Source organism: Halyomorpha halys, unplaced genomic scaffold, assembly GCF_000696795.3.
Source record: "Halyomorpha halys isolate HHAL.00 unplaced genomic scaffold, Hhal_1.1 Scaffold1537.1, whole genome shotgun sequence".
In the NCBI taxonomy this organism is placed as follows: domain Eukaryota; kingdom Metazoa; phylum Arthropoda; class Insecta; order Hemiptera; family Pentatomidae; genus Halyomorpha; species Halyomorpha halys.
In genome coordinates, this window is record NW_027114184.1 from 21809 (window position 1) to 38109 (window position 16301).

At 29.4% G+C, this 16301-nt stretch overlaps 1 protein-coding gene across 2 annotated transcripts in view; it reads left to right on the forward strand.

Annotated features, from left to right (window-relative positions):
- LOC106689967 (adenylate cyclase type 6) overlaps nucleotides 1-16301 on the forward strand; it is a 60694-nt gene that overhangs the window by 7949 nt on the left and 36444 nt on the right. The window contains exons 1-4 of one of the 2 annotated variants that reach the window (XM_014435198.2): nucleotides 3430-3573; nucleotides 12298-12395; nucleotides 14813-14897; nucleotides 16035-16151. In XM_014435198.2, coding sequence (XP_014290684.1) covers nucleotides 12319-12395; nucleotides 14813-14897; nucleotides 16035-16151 — 279 coding nt within the window. In that variant the 5' untranslated portion in view covers nucleotides 3430-3573; nucleotides 12298-12318. Of the gene's footprint in view, nucleotides 1-3429; nucleotides 3574-12297; nucleotides 12396-14812; nucleotides 14898-16034; nucleotides 16152-16301 lie in introns of those variants that run through there. The other variant, XM_067051441.1, reaches the window with a different exon arrangement.

Genomic DNA, 16301 nt, shown 5'->3' on the forward strand with positions numbered 1-16301 from the left:
CATGAAAGTTATTTAAATACATAATATTTGTGATAAAAAAAAAAAAAAAAAACTATCCTCTTTCCCATACGTTTTTTATTCGGAACTATGAATTTAGTCAGAATCTGTGAGTAGTCGTAGTTAATTCTAATCCTTTTAGTTTGTTACAATATATTAACTGTCTTAACTCATTGTTCGTCACCATTTTTATTGATAGAGTTTTTGTGATGTTTTCGGACACCGATCCTATTTTTTGGCTCTATAGCCGTAAAGGTGGTCCGGTAAATGACAATCAGATAAAATCCACCCGTCCACCGTTTTTCAAATATTTGTTTGTCGACGCAAATACATTTACGCATGCATAAGGAAAAGTAATAAACAGAAACTGACAAAATCATTATGATACCACCTCAACTTGATGAAAATTTCATCAAAATTGGATTAACGATTCACTAGATTATACCAGAACACACATTTGCCTACAGTCATGCATTGAAACATATTTGTTCCTTGATGTTTCAACTGTAAAATAAAAGAGAAAATTTTGTATTCTGAGGACATACATATTTTTTGAATCCTGGATGAATTCAAAGCCTCCTTATCTTCCGTAATGAGGAATCAAATGTGTTTGGGATTGAAGTCCCGAAATTGAACTTTGGAGTAGAACTTCTGCAAAAAGAAGTGCCTCTAAAAACACCAATGAACTTCAAATTGTGAAGTCAATAATATGCACTGATTCAATTATATTTCAGATTATAATACATATAATTTTCACACATATAAAATCACCCATAAAATTCATAGATATAATCATATCAATGAAATCAATAGATACAAAATTATCAAATGACAAAAAAAATGATTTTTCAGTAATTACAATTCTATCACACCTGGATGTATTTATTAGTAATTAGTTCACCACACATATAATTTAATGAGGAAGTTGTACTGACTAGGCTTTAGAATATGTCACACGAGGCTCACCCACTCCTATCTTATTTCAAAAGAAACGCCTCTGAACTACCAGTATTGCAATAACAATTTAACAATAACCCATGTTTTCCAACGATGCCCATATTTTACTCCACACCTCAATAGCTTGTGGCTAAGCCAAGATATCTGAAAAACCATTGGAGACGATGATAAGGCAATAGAATTGGTGTTTCAGTTTTTGAAATCACAAAATTTACTGACAAAAATATAACTTGAAAAAAAAAATAAATAAATAAAATAATCAAATTAAAAAATAAATAAAATATAACGAATATTAGCAAAATTAAATAAAATATAAATGGAGTTGATGACCAATGAAGTTTGGCGCCACTAAACAACCAAACAAACAAACAAACCACACATATAATAAATGTAGTATTTATTTGTATTTTCCTGGTCTGCTGGTAATATATTTAATTTTTATATTAATACATACACATATATATAAATTTCATAATTTTCAGGTAATATATAATTTTCAAATACCACTCGTTCAACATTAGACAAATATGAAATACAAAACTTCTCATTTCTCAATTTAAGATAACCTAACACACTTGCGCAAAATATTTCTTCCTAATTGCTAAATTAAAATCATATTTAATTAGTTTTTATTTCATTTACTATCTTAATTTCAAAATTATTTATAAAAAAAAAAGTAGTTAAGAAATACTAAAACGTAATAAAATTTTATTGGAAGATCATTAGTTGACAGTGAGTGATAAGTGTAGGAAAATGCTCAGAGTCGCAGGGAGAAAATGTGCAAAAATTGCAGAAAAGACTAATTAGTAGTGAGCCCTGCAAAGAGGGACAAAATGCAGGTTACTAATAAATAGTTTTTCTTTTATTTTCGTACTTTTTTTTACTACAACCCGGACCATTTTTCTACAAAACTTTTTTTTTTCTATTTCAAGAAATCTTATTATATTCCCTGACACTTCATGGTAACTTCGAATCTCATTTAAAATAATAAACATCATACTAAAGAATAACTACAAATATTGTTTCGCTTTTTTAATCCATGATCGTCGATAAGTCTCAAAATAATAAGTTAAATCATTAATTTTTATAAATAAGGATTGTAATTTTAAAAAATTAGTCATTCCCTAAAGGTCTGTAATTTAATGTATCTTTTTGCCGATTTATTCGAGTAGCAACTTTTTCTTTTATATCTAAATTTTAAATCATGATTTTTTTTTTTTTTTACTTCATATCAAAGTACTATTCACTTTAGTATTAAAATATACTTAGCTACTTTTTCGTGACGGAGAAACAGCAATAAACGAATCCAACAAAATAACCTGGACTTTATTCGTGAGGTATGAAATAACGTTTGACCGCATCACTGAGTGTTTTCATAGAAAATATTTATCTATCTCTAAAAAGCGTTTGACAAAAATATACGTTCGGAGTCTGTTCATAACGGAGGCGGGATATGTTAGGGTGAAGAGAGTGGAAATGATAAGGACGGCAATGGAAACGAATGCACAATGGAGGAATACTGAAGCAGCCAAATAGCATTACTTATAAAATATTATTCCATAAATGTACACAAATTAAATTTAGGTTCATATTAACTAACTTGATATTTAATTATAAATACTACATTAATTAATTGGGATTAGCATATTACTAAAAAAAAAGTAATAAATAAATCTGCACCACTACAGTCCATGATGGGTTAAAAATTAAATCTATACCGCTACAACTCATGGAGGGGACTAGATCAACGGTTGAGCAAGGTGGTGATTTGATCAGACTCACGGCTACAGTAAAACAGAAAATAATTATCTGCTACAGCCGGATTCAAACCCGGGTCATTTGAGTTAGTAGCACAGTGCTTTACCAATGAGCTACCTACTCCCACATAGTAACAGTACCTATTATCATCATTAATTAATATACATTACTAATTAGTTATTAGTAAATAATATAGGTAATAGTAAATAATAATAATATAATATAAGTAATGGTAAATAATAATAATAATAATAATAATAATTAGTAAATTATAATTATATATTATTAATTAGTAATTATTATTATATATAGTATATTACCATTAAGCAAACTATAAGAATATTTAAATTATGCCAAAATCAACTAAATTAATTCATTTAAATAAATTAATTTATTGTCATTCATCCATTCATTAATTCATGTGTGCTAGTTACTTTAATAATTTCATGAGCTCTGCCATTTAGTAGCTAGAATCAGTCTCTAACTAAGACAAAAAGGTTGCTGGAATTCCTCAAGCGTTTTCAGAAGGAACAATTTATGAGGAAGGAATCTACTCAGTATTTTGGGAATTTCCAAGTAGCTACCAGAATAAATAACTAGTCCCAGTTTGTTTTCTAACAATTATGTATTTGTTAATAACACAGGTTTGAAAACAAAAGTTTCTTATTCAACTTCATATTATATTTTTGCTAAAACATATGATTTAAGTATGATAAATCCAAACATGAATAAGTTCCTTTTGGATTCATTAACCTAGATTAGGCCAGTTTTGAGTTATTTAAGTTAATGTAAACCACTATTTACGTAAAAAAATTGATTGTATTGTAGAACGAAAATGGCTACTATTGGACCAGGAGAAAGGTATAAACTAAAAATTATTATTTAGAATTCTGAAATAATACAGGAATCCAAAAACGAAAAATCAGTTTATCATAAATGGGCAACAAAAAAATTTGTTTGTTTTTTTCGTTTTTTGCATATACATTTGCAAAGACTTAATTCTGCTCGCGTGAAAATTTCATAATATTTGTGATAAAAAGACAGCAGGAGACAGTCTCGTTCATTTAATTTCCCACCGGAGACAATCCTCTCAGACTACAAATTAACATATTTCTTTATTATAATTTAGGGAAGAATCAACTAAATATAATATAGATTATGAACCTGCACGAACTATAAAAAAAGCCACCAACAAAAAAAAAAAGTATTTTACTTTTGAATGTCTTTCTCAGCTAATCTAAAAAAATCTCAGTTCTAGAAAAACTTCTACAGTTAACATCGCATATCAAAAAGAGTATGTTCCTACAAGGATTTTCCTAGATTTGATCCCTAATTTGCACAAAAGAATGGTGTGTAATCAAGTTTTCGACTTTCGTAAATTCCTTTTTTTAATGAAATGGTAGGAGACCTCTAGAGCGATAAAATACAAGATAAAACAATTTTGGTTTCATTAACCTAAGTTCCACCAGTTTTTCTATGCAAACTAACAACGCAATAAATTGCATGAATTGTTATAATATGGCTGCCAACACTAGGAAAAAGTTGAATCATTAAAATTATTATTTATGGACACTAAAAAAAAAGCAGGAACCCCCAAAAAATAATTCTTTCATTATAAAATGGTTAAGATAATTTTTTTTTTTTTTTTTTTGGATCCCACAGACATACCTTACGTAAATGCTGTAAGGATGTCACCATGAAAGTTATTTAAATACATAATATTTGTGATGGCATGACACTAGGTTCTCCCTTATTTTGTTTACATTTTTCTCCAAGACTATTGATAGATATTTTATAATAAATAAACTGCTAATTGGTACTTATTCCTCTTAATTAAGATGTCTTTGAAATTATTATATCTTCACTGCCGTTGTTGCTATCTTCACCTTGTTTTATAATAATGATGAGGAATAATTAATAACTGGCTAGGATGGCAAAGCTTAATCACCTTAAACTTCTAAACAACAAACTTCGTAATTAAACTAGGAACTTTAGGAGTAATGTTAAAGACAATTCACATGAGGATTCTTGACACCCGTTTACAAGACCCCTGGCGCGGCTGCTACCTGTTAAATACAGTTTGTAATTTTAAAAATTAATAAAAACCTGCCTCAACATCTTTTTATTTAGACAAGACCTACCTGAAATTTGTTTATGTAAATGGCTCATTCAGTACAAATATTTCAGGACGACGACAAAGACGTATTCAATAACGAAATTATTTTTTATTTGTTTAATCCTTGACTATTCGTTACTCCATTCTTACCTAAGGGATAAAATATTTTCAATCCTTTTTCCTAACGTGTTATACAAAAAGAAATTTGTCATTTGTTTAATATTTTTTTTTTATTCATAACAAAAAAGTAGTTTATTACTGAAAAGCTGAAAGAAAAAAGTTATTATTAAAAAAAAAAAAATATATATACGCAAATAAACGAAATTAATAATCAGTCCAGCGATCACCAAAACCAACAAATCTGTTTTTATACGTAATATTCAATAAATAAATAATTATGACATATGAAATTAGCTACTAATATTTCTTCATACATAAAAAATATATATAAAAAGAAAATTCAACTCGTCTCATTATATCATGGAAAAGGAATTTGCAAATTAAAAAACTTTATGACAGAACTCATATTTTAAAAAAATTACTCCATGATGTTCTATTAAGTTTTTCAGTGTTCTAGGTATTTAAATCTCCAAAACAAAAATTAATTTTGTGGTAACGTTCTGAAACGTTAAGAACGTTTTTTATTAACTTTTTTCCTCATGCTCTTGGGCAAAAACCTTCAAGAGGATGTTCTAGACCCGTCTGACACGGCTAATGAAATTTTTTTTTTGGGAGACGGGTAGTGAAAACAACTTTATAAACTCTTCCAGTTCTTCTCCAGTATTCCTAAATCTTGAATTTCCAATGAAAATGAGTATTTTGAAGAATTCAATTTTGAAGTGATTTTATTTTGTAATTATTCCAATATGACTACAAACAGAGTCATCATGATGAATTCTTCGGAAGACTGATTTACAATTAAAATGACGAAAACTTACAGACAACTGCCGGTTTTGTCTTTTATATTTGTTCGATATTCCACACTGTTTACCTTCAAATCGTGAAAACTTAAAATAATAAACTTCTTGTGATTCATGCCTTCAGGACGAATTATAAAATAAAATTCTTTCATCACAACTAAGATTTTCGAATTTCATTTCGGAATTCCCAATCTCTAGAAAACAAAGGTAGGGAGAGCGATATGAATCGAGAGTTGAACATCATTTATAAATCTACGAATCCACTTAGTCCAAGTGCCCAAGGGGAGAAAAAAGTCTATTTTTCATCCAATTTTTTTTTTTATTACATTAATGAAAACTATCTATAATTACTAGACAAAATATACTAGAATATTTCTCAGAAACGATTAGACGTACAGAGGTCTACCAGCATTCAAATTAAAGCCGGTTTAGTATAATATGAAGACGTACATTTCTCTTTGTAGAAGTAGTATTTTTAATGATATTTGCTAAAATAAATTGAATTCTAGTTGTTCAGACACAATCATATGCAAAATTCATATTCATACGCGATTATCATTACATAATTACTACGCCTACACGGAAAAGTGTCATAAACTACATTTAAACCAGTTTTGATTTTCGTTCTTAAAGACCTCTCGACGTCTTATGGTTTCTGCGCTATATCCTTTCATAAATTAAAAACTTTATCCGAAAAACTAGAAATCAACATTTTGTGAATTTATTTTGTCAAATATCATGACAATTACTACTTCTACAAAGATAAACATCGTAGACTACATTATAGTATAATTAACGAACATCATATGAGGGCTAATAGACATCTGTACGTCTAATGATTTCTGAGATATAATTTTCCAAGACATACTACATATTTACTTATTGTATTATTTTGTACAGTTGTAAATTGCAATAAATAAATAAATAAAAAAAAAAAAAGTTTTCCAAAATATAATTTAAAAACTTTTGATTTTCTTTTATTTTGTTATGAAATGTTGCTATTTAAAAAGCTGTATCTCGGGACCAATTGAATATAAGCAGTTCTATTAGGGCTCATATTTTAGCAAATGTACTCCACCTTAAATTATGTCCTATTAGGTTTTCCAATGTTGAAGGTTGCTTTAAAGATTTGGAGCTCGGAATGAAAAATTATTTTTTTGTAACGTTTTGAAACAGCCGCCATTTTTTATTCCTCTAGCAATACTTAGGCAGGCTTATCAATTTCGACTTGGTAATTATATATAGTTTTCATTAAAGTAATCAAATTTGGGGTGAGCTATCCTCGTTATGATAATTGAATTTATCTTCCAACGCACTTTAGCACTATACGATCTCGAGAGCTGATTTAGGTATTAGTTACTTTTCTTAACTCTAAAAAAAAAAAATTGGTAATCTCAAAAAGCTATTATCAGGTTGAAGCTCATTCTTAGTATTGCTATGTATCGAGGCCTTAGCCATGATGATTACAACAATATGTCGTTTATTAAGGTTTTTTTGCTATATGTCCCCGATACCTGGTTAGGGTAGGATTCTCTTACTGCGTCCCCGGATATGAAAACATCTGTGTTAAGTTTGTCACATTACCAGAGTCCCCTGAGTAAATTAGATTGGCTAACCTTTAAGTGTTCTAACAAAAATGACAGGTTTGACGAGGAATCGGACTCAAATTAACCAGGTGCAGGCCCTTCCTGGACATGTCAAACTTTTTAACCCATGAGGAGGGGGACGCCTACCTCGAGAGCCTTCGGTCACCGATGGCCAATGAGGAAGGAGATTCAAAAATAAGGTAACGCCCTAATAGGAAAGTAGAAGAAAAAGAGTAGGGTAACGAGGCCAGGAAAAATAAGGCATTGGAGAGACAGGCGGAGACAGTCAAGAGACAGGGTTAGACGGAGACAGTCAAGAGGCAGGCTTAGAAGATGCACTTTGACCAGACGAAGTCGTGAGAAGGTCCACAAGACCTGGACATTCTTTATGAACGACACCTACGGCACTACTTCCCACGGCATCAGCAGCTATAAGTATAAATTAACCAATAAGTAATAATGTAATAATCTATATTTTATGGCAACCTTTATCTGAATCATTTTAATCATAGTAAAAAGTTGTAAATAAATAGTATGTAGTATCTCTTTATGTAGTTTATATACTATTATATAACCCAATATACCACTCTTTATTATACTATATAATAATTGGTAACAACATTTTATAAATATAAAGTTATTTAATTGGTAAAATGGTAAACACACAAACAGCCTTTGGAAAAGAATCCAATTATAATAATACTTTTTTAGGACTCAATTTATAATTAATTAATTAACTTATTTTTGGATAATTGCCTTCAGCGATTATCCTGGCATCCCGATTAATCTGTTACTAGTACATAGCAGTATAAATCTTAGTATATATTTTATTATTTTAATTAATTTTTAGAAGACTGAGGCTGTAATATACTTAGCCCCCGTGTCCCATTCCTGGTCCAATAGGCACAATTTCCCGGTCCTTGAGGGAGGTCCCTACACTTTAATGAAGAACTCCAATTGGGCCAATTGGCTGACGAAGCAGCTGACGCCCTTCCCCTTGGAGCAGGTAGAGAAGAACTGAATCCAAATCAGATTAGCCGCTACTCAATTAGTGCCGACCATTCCACCTCCCTGTCTCTTCCCATAGTTGTCTAATCTTTTTTTTCTTTTTTCTCTACCGGGTAGTTTTTGCTTACTTTAGACTTCCAAAGCTATTTGTTCAAATGGATTAGCGAGTAAAAATAAGGCACAAAAACCTCTTATTGGTTTGGATTTCATTATATGAAACGTAGTTTTTGTTTAAAGATTTCTTAAAACTGGATTAAGTATGATTTCTTAAAAATTATTCATCTAATTATTATTTCTTACTAATTATCCTTATAAAAAATGATATAAAGAGATTAGTTACAGTTAACACATAAACACTTACCGTATCACTGACCAAACTCCTATTATTTATGAATGCTGGTTAATCTTAGATAAATAAAGTTGTTCATTTAGATAAAACCATCTGGAAAATACACAACAATGATATCAGTAAGCAATACTACTGCCAAAATTAAACTGTAATAAGAGAGTGAAATTTTCAATATAAAAGAAAATTTTATTTTTTAGTGCTTGACTATGCAGTAAATTATTATACGCAATATTTAAAGTTTGACGTTCTGAATTCTTGTCGATCATATTACTATTTCAATTGGATTTACCAAGTAATGGAAAATAATTAATAAAAATATTATATTTTATATGATATGGGAAGTTTATATTATTCCATTATTGATGTTCCAAATTATAGAGCGTTAGTTGGGTGGTTTGACTCATCAATTGTCTTATTTTAATTCAACATAATGAAACTATAGCTTTTTAAATAAAACTTTGGCTTCTTATTTATTTATTTATTAATATACTGTCTTAGTATGTTGATTTTTTGTTTTTTTATCTATCAATGAGGTAATATTATCAAGCAACGTTATAATAAAATATAATTAAAAAATGATTTCGATGATTACCGTTTTTTTTTTATTTTGTTTTTATATAATATTTTTGGTAATAATTGTTTCAGAACATAATATTTTTAGGATTACTATTTTTACCTCTGTATTTGTATTGAGGTTTTAACTTTTTCAATTTTAACACGTTATTTAATGTTAAGAATTTTATTTTCCTTAAGTTTTGTAGATAAGTAAATTTATGTTATTTAAGATGACATGTAATCAAAACTCGTATAGGACTCTTTCTTAAATTTTTCTTTAGGTCTTTTGTCTCTAGGTTAAAATTATAAATATGTGAAACATGTCATAAACGTTTGATTAACATTTCGAGCAAATTAAGGTAATTTTCAAACATAACTAATTTGTTTACGTATAAGTAAGAAATTGGATAACATTTTAACATGCAAACAATGTGGATGGTATGTTATTAAAGGAATTAGTTTGGATCCCAAATATATATTGTACTATGACAAAAAAAAGTTCCAGGTTTTATTTTAGGTTCCTTCAGTGATTGCATTAATGGATGTTATGCGCTTTCAATATATGCGTTTTGTGTATATTATTTGTATACATATATAAATACATTACTATACGTTACACATCCTTTGACGTTCAGTCAATATAGGCACACAAGTAAATAAAAATATTTTCAAACACTGTTTGTATGCTATAACAATTTTCTTGTTATGATATAATTTATTTTTTGTAATGAAGTGTAAACTAATTTGTGAAAAATTGTTTTGTAGATAAAATGTTAACCAATGGGCTGCAGTAATAAAATAAAATAAATTTCTTCAAAACATCAATAAAATGTTTACAAAATATCCAGATCTCGCAAATTTCTTTGCAAAACACCTATTTGAGCAAACTTTCTCAAAAACAAAAACTTGAAAGAAACTGGAATTACCTGTTTAAAATAGTTTATGCTTGGGAATCTAAGGCAACATTTTCGCTAAAATCGACTTAAAGGCTCCTATAATCGATTTTGTAGACCCTTGTTAGTGTAACAAAAAGTAAATAAACATTATTTTGAAATCATTTGATAAATATTTTACTAGGCCATAAACAAATTTTCGGAAATAAGAGTAGTGAAGAAGGGTTTTTCAGAAAAAAAATAATATGTAACAAATGCAATAGTAGAAGGTAATAGAGAGCAACAAATGGACGCTAAAAAAACTGAATTTATAAATAAATATTTTCTTGGTTACATGATTTTTATTATAGTGGTCAGCTTTTCCTTTAAAAATAATCATTTCAATGAAAGTAGAAGTAAAAGATGCGTGTAAGTGATGCGTGCGAACCACCGGGTTGTTTTGATATAATAATAATAATAAATACTTGTTTATCGAATATGGCATGAGTATGACCTGGAGCTGATTATTAGACACTGCATCGACTACAACGTAAAAATTTACAATATTTTTTTATTAATAATAAATATATTTATTTAGTGACTATGCATATTCATTTCAAATAAAATTTGTTTGTACTTATACTTTAATTATTACCTTTTTCGTTCCATAATTTGAGTAAAACGAATCATAAATCTTACAAGTCAATGAAACTTCATTATGCTAAAATTATTTTATTAAATAAACTATTTTTTTTTTAAACACTTTAAACTAAAATTATTTCATTAAAAAGTAACTTCACAATATATGCCGCATATTCACTGCCAAACCCAATGCAATAGCTGCAGCACTTCATTTATACTTGTCTTTGTCCCACAATATAACAATAATTACTCGCTAATTATCGCTTTATACTGTTCGTATCAGGAACACCCGAAAATTTCCTGTATACACTTTACAAAATCTGGGTATGTCACTTACATTTATATGGGTTCCAAGTCACGTAGGAATCGTAGTGAATGGACTGGCCCATCAAGCTGCAGAAGAAGAGCTCGTGCTCCCGGAACAGAGTAAACCAATTTTAACTCCATCAGAAATGAGCAAACCCCTCAAAAAGGAAATCAAACATAGATGCCAATGTTTGAGGATCGAAAGCCGAAGGAGTAAAATAAAAATTATTAAAAAAGTTCGTCAAGCCCTGGATTACATCCAACCACATGAGTCGCTCTAACTAGGCTGAGGATAGGTCACACGAGGCTCACTCACTCCTATCTTATCTCAAAAACAAACGCCTCCTAACTGTCAATAATTTGAAATGAGCCATATCTTCCAGGAATGCCCTTATTTCACGCCACACCTCAACAGCTTTGGATTAAACCAGAATACTATAAAAAACGATGATAAAACAATAAAATTAGTATTTTAGTTTTTTAAAATCAAAAGATTTACTGTGAAAAAATTTTTTTTTAAATAATTAATATAAGTAAAAATAAATGGAGAAATTAATGGAGTTGATAACTAGTGATGTTTTACGCCACTAAACAAAAAAAACAAGCAAACTGCAACCTCAGAATGTCTTCAATAAAATGATTATACCTAGTAGGATTAGTAGGCCAATTTTTATTTATTTTACGACTTAACAATAGTTTAAAGGAAGCTGTATAGGTGCGCTGAAGTAGGTAAAGACATTCACAAGTTGTATCAGGTGTATATGACAATAGGCGATGGAGGGTTAATACATAGTAAAGTTCTCTAGTATTTAAATACCAGAGATTTTAAATTCAGGTGTTTTTCATTATACACGCTAATCATAATTGCATTTTTAAGTAGTAATTTAGGAGACTTAAATCTCAAAAAAGAACAAAAATATACTTTCAGATGAATAATTAAACAGATCTTTATATAAAAGGTTAAAAAGCTCGTATTAAAAGAGATTAATATGAAAAACAGTAAATTGGGCGTTAAATGAGTACGACTTATTGAACAAATTTACAAAGCTCTTTATTAGCCTCATTATAGAGTTCCTCGAAGAGCTTTGCAATATGGCAAGCTTTACAAATTTTATTTTTATGTTTTATTATTTTTTTAATTATCACTACCCGATTTTATATCATGTTCAATAAATTTAATAACCTGATAATACATTCTAATATAATATCTAAATTATATATTTTGTTACAGTACTCCAAAGAGCGGGACAAAATGCTACACATTTACTTCTTGTGCTCTCTATCCATCATAGCTTCCATCGCAGCTGTGGTCCTTCTCATATTTCCCCAGTGAGTGTCCTTATTATGTTTTAATTTTAGATGATTCCACAACCTTCAAAGATATGTTTCAGAATTACATTAATCTTTTTCAGGATATTCGTCCCTTATACATTTCAAGGTGTAGATCGTTATGAAAAACCTAATAGAATACAGGAGCTTCAAGACAGTCATAATCATGTTTCAAATTTTTACTTTAACTTAATTATAGTGAAATGAATAAATAAAATAGTTTTCCCTCTTCTAGGGTACATTTTAGTAAAAATTCAAGATTTTTAATCCTTCCTAACTTAAGAATTTATTTCAATTCAAGGTCTTTATAAACAACATCATTCATAAAGACCTTAATGTTCCCTATGTGACCGATCTAGTCCGAACCAGATATCATTCCGTCCATTATAAACTCTCTAACTACCCCAATCCACTAGATTCTAACCTTGCATCCTCTTTCATTCCTGACAATCCTCCGATGAGCCAAAAAAGAAGATGGCCACGAGACCTGCTTGTGTAAAAACGTCATTAGATTGCTACCAATAGGTATTTCTCTACACATAATATACAGTTGTAAATTTCAATAAATATATTTTTTTTCTTATAACCGTAGACCCTATATAATTATTCACAGAAATTGTTCCCGTTTCTAGTGCTAATGATAAATTTATTTATATCCGTATTTATTTTGAAACCTACTCCCTTACTAAAAGTATCAACGTAGTACTTAGCTTAATAGTTTCCTTATCTTCAACTAACAGTACAAAATCATCAGTATACCCCAGCACGGATATTTTACCACTTATGTTAGGCTTAAGCCCTTTTCAGAATGTATAACTTGGTTGGGATAATGAATTAATAAATAAGGAAATAGATCAACTTATAGCAAGAAAATCCGTGTTAGCTATATTATGAAGAGTGTTATAAAAATCAACCGAAGTAATTTCAGGTAAAAAAGGAAAACCTGAAATTTGATAATCTTGATTTTAATAATATATAATAACTTATTTACTCATTTTCCAGACATCCGCAAACACTGGTTAAATCGTATTGATTTAAAGACGGAATAAAATTATGAACAATTACCAACAGAGTTTTCAACAAGACAGAAAAGCTAAAAAAAATTTACTTGAAATAGTTTTTCAAAAATAAAATGTTCAGTCATGTTATGGACATCAACATAACACAAAGTATATACTGTAATATAATATTGTACTGTAAAAATATTTTTTTTCTGTTTTTATCCCTTCCTAATCATTTTTGACATTCGGAGAGGTATCTAGAGTATCCAAGTGACCAACCTCCTCTAGCCATAGGGGTCACGGTTTGATATCGTGGGGTCACCACTAAATAAAACCCCCCCTCCCTGGCTGGATTCGAACCAAAACCGCTGAGTTACTAAGCTACTAAATTGACGCCTCATCTCCCTCGGCTACAAACGTTCTAAAAAGTATATACCCATAAAGTAGTAATACAAATTGTAGCACGTCAGTGATAAACACTTTAGTGCCAGATTTGTAAGTCTCATTTGTGAATATATTCTCCAATAACCTACGAACCTAATAAAATCTCAACATTCCAAACAATCTCAAAGTAAAATCAATACTTGATACTATATCCATCGCGCTCAAACGACTTATTTTCACCTCGGGTATAAGGCATATTTCAAAACAAGTTTTGAATACCAACAACCTGGCGGGCGAAGGTGGAGTAGATGTTTTGGAAAAGTATAGTGCATGAAAAGGAAAAGTATATTGTAGGAAAAAAGTATAATGCTTGCGCAATATTAAAATTACATTTAGAATGAACCTATTCTCTGTAAAACTATTCATTCACAAGGCAGTTCTAAAAATTGCATTTTAAATTAACTTTTAACTTATTTATAGAGAAGAGTAATAAACGGAACCTGTTATAGTTCTAAGTTATTTTTTATTTTCAAAAACACATTTTATTTCCGACTCAGATCAGATCTAATAACTAAAGGAAGTTTTGAGGATATGATTAAATTTGTCTGGGGGAGCATTTCAATCAAGATGATTAGTTGATCAATCAGGTAGGAGATGTAATTTAATCTAGGGATGCCTAGCAAACCCAAGCCCAATTATTTATATCAATCTTGACACAGGCCACTGATAACAAATGATCCAGCTCAATTGATTCAATTTATTTTCAAGTTTTTAGCTTTCCACCGATTTTTATTGCAAATTATGGTTATTATATTTTGTATATTTTCGCTATGAATTTCATATAAAAAATGTCGATTTTGACTAATTAATATAAAGATGTAACTTGATTCAATCTGTTATTTTAATTTTTTTATGTATATTTTTATTTTAAGCTAAACCTCTGCCAGTAAAATTACTCAAAATATTTATTCCTTGATGATATATTCCTTTTTCATTTTTTAGAAACTTCAAAGAATCATTAATTGGTTTCAGCTCTTTGACTCTGTACATCGGTTTCGGTGTGACTTTAGTGATGGCTGCCGCTGCCAACCTGGTCGTCCTATCAGAGAAGTGTAAGGTAGCTCAACCTATTGAGAATTATTTACAAAAACACACATAATTCACCACTACACTAACACCTACCACTACACAATTTTAAATGGTTTTTATACATAAAATGAAAAGTATTTCCCAGGCATAGGTAACTAATCTGGCTATAACATTCACGTAAGTAGATACATATTTTTATTATTCTAAACAGTTTAACGTATCTAAAAATTTTTTTTTAATTGTGATTCAAAATCAAAATATTCCTGTAGGTTTATAAAACAAACACAATTTTATCCTAATTTGGAATAATGTGAATAAATATATAAATATATAACAGATATATCTGACATCATGTGTGAAGGTTTTAATGCTACATTTTGAGATCAGACAAAAAATAATTTTTTTTTAATACGAGAAAAATATATAGGGTATATACACATAAATTTTTATTTAAGCAGTTTATTTGAGTTTCCTCAAATTATTTAATATTAGAGTAAATTATGTTTACAAAGTATTAATAATTTTTAAAAAAATATTATTTAATAAATAAGGTGGAAACTCTACAAAGAGAACAGATTTACAACTATTCCAATTTTTTCATAAATAAATAAAATCAAAGTTTTAATTAGAATTCAAAATTGTTATTTTAGTTGTACATTACTTTAAAATATTTAAAGGAAATATCTGACAATATATTTAGAATTTTCAAACAAAAAATTTATAGTTAATTTTAAAAGCACAAACATTAGCATGAAGCTATCGACTTAAGGTAAACTATAGACAATGTTACTTGAACTGAGAAATGAGACTTGGAATTCCGAAACCTGCTGAGTCCATTTTCCGATTTGTTATTTCCTTTAAGTTTCTGTATTAGATTTTGTTGAGGTGAAAGAATGTCTTCAAAAATCAATTGAATCGCATGCAATTTGATTACTTTTGGAAGTTCTCACCTTATGATATCCTATAACAACAAACACTAAAGGAAAACTAAAAAGAACAAAAATCGGAAAATGGTCTTGTATTAGAATTTTACGCCTAAAATATAAATGTTTCGTTTATCCTATAAGATTTACTTAAACGTGAACAATGGAAGACATTTCTTACCCCTTGTTGTAAGAACGAGTTTCTTGAAATATTTTTATTAATAAAAATGTTTTGTTTGCAGCGACCAGTACCGTACTTGGAGAGGCTCTCGACTATTGTCCACGAAAACAGGGCAGTGGCCCAATCCTTGGCCGCCATGGTCATCCTCTCTACATTCCTCGTCTCTCTTCTTCCAATGGTGAGTGATGAGTGAAGATTTTTGATAGCCAATACTGCCTTCATAAATATAGCAATTTTTAATTTCACTTACCAATATATGGAATATATAGTAAGGGAAAGCATTGCAATCGTGAAAAATATCGAATTCGGTTTTCGACGGTTTTCTCCC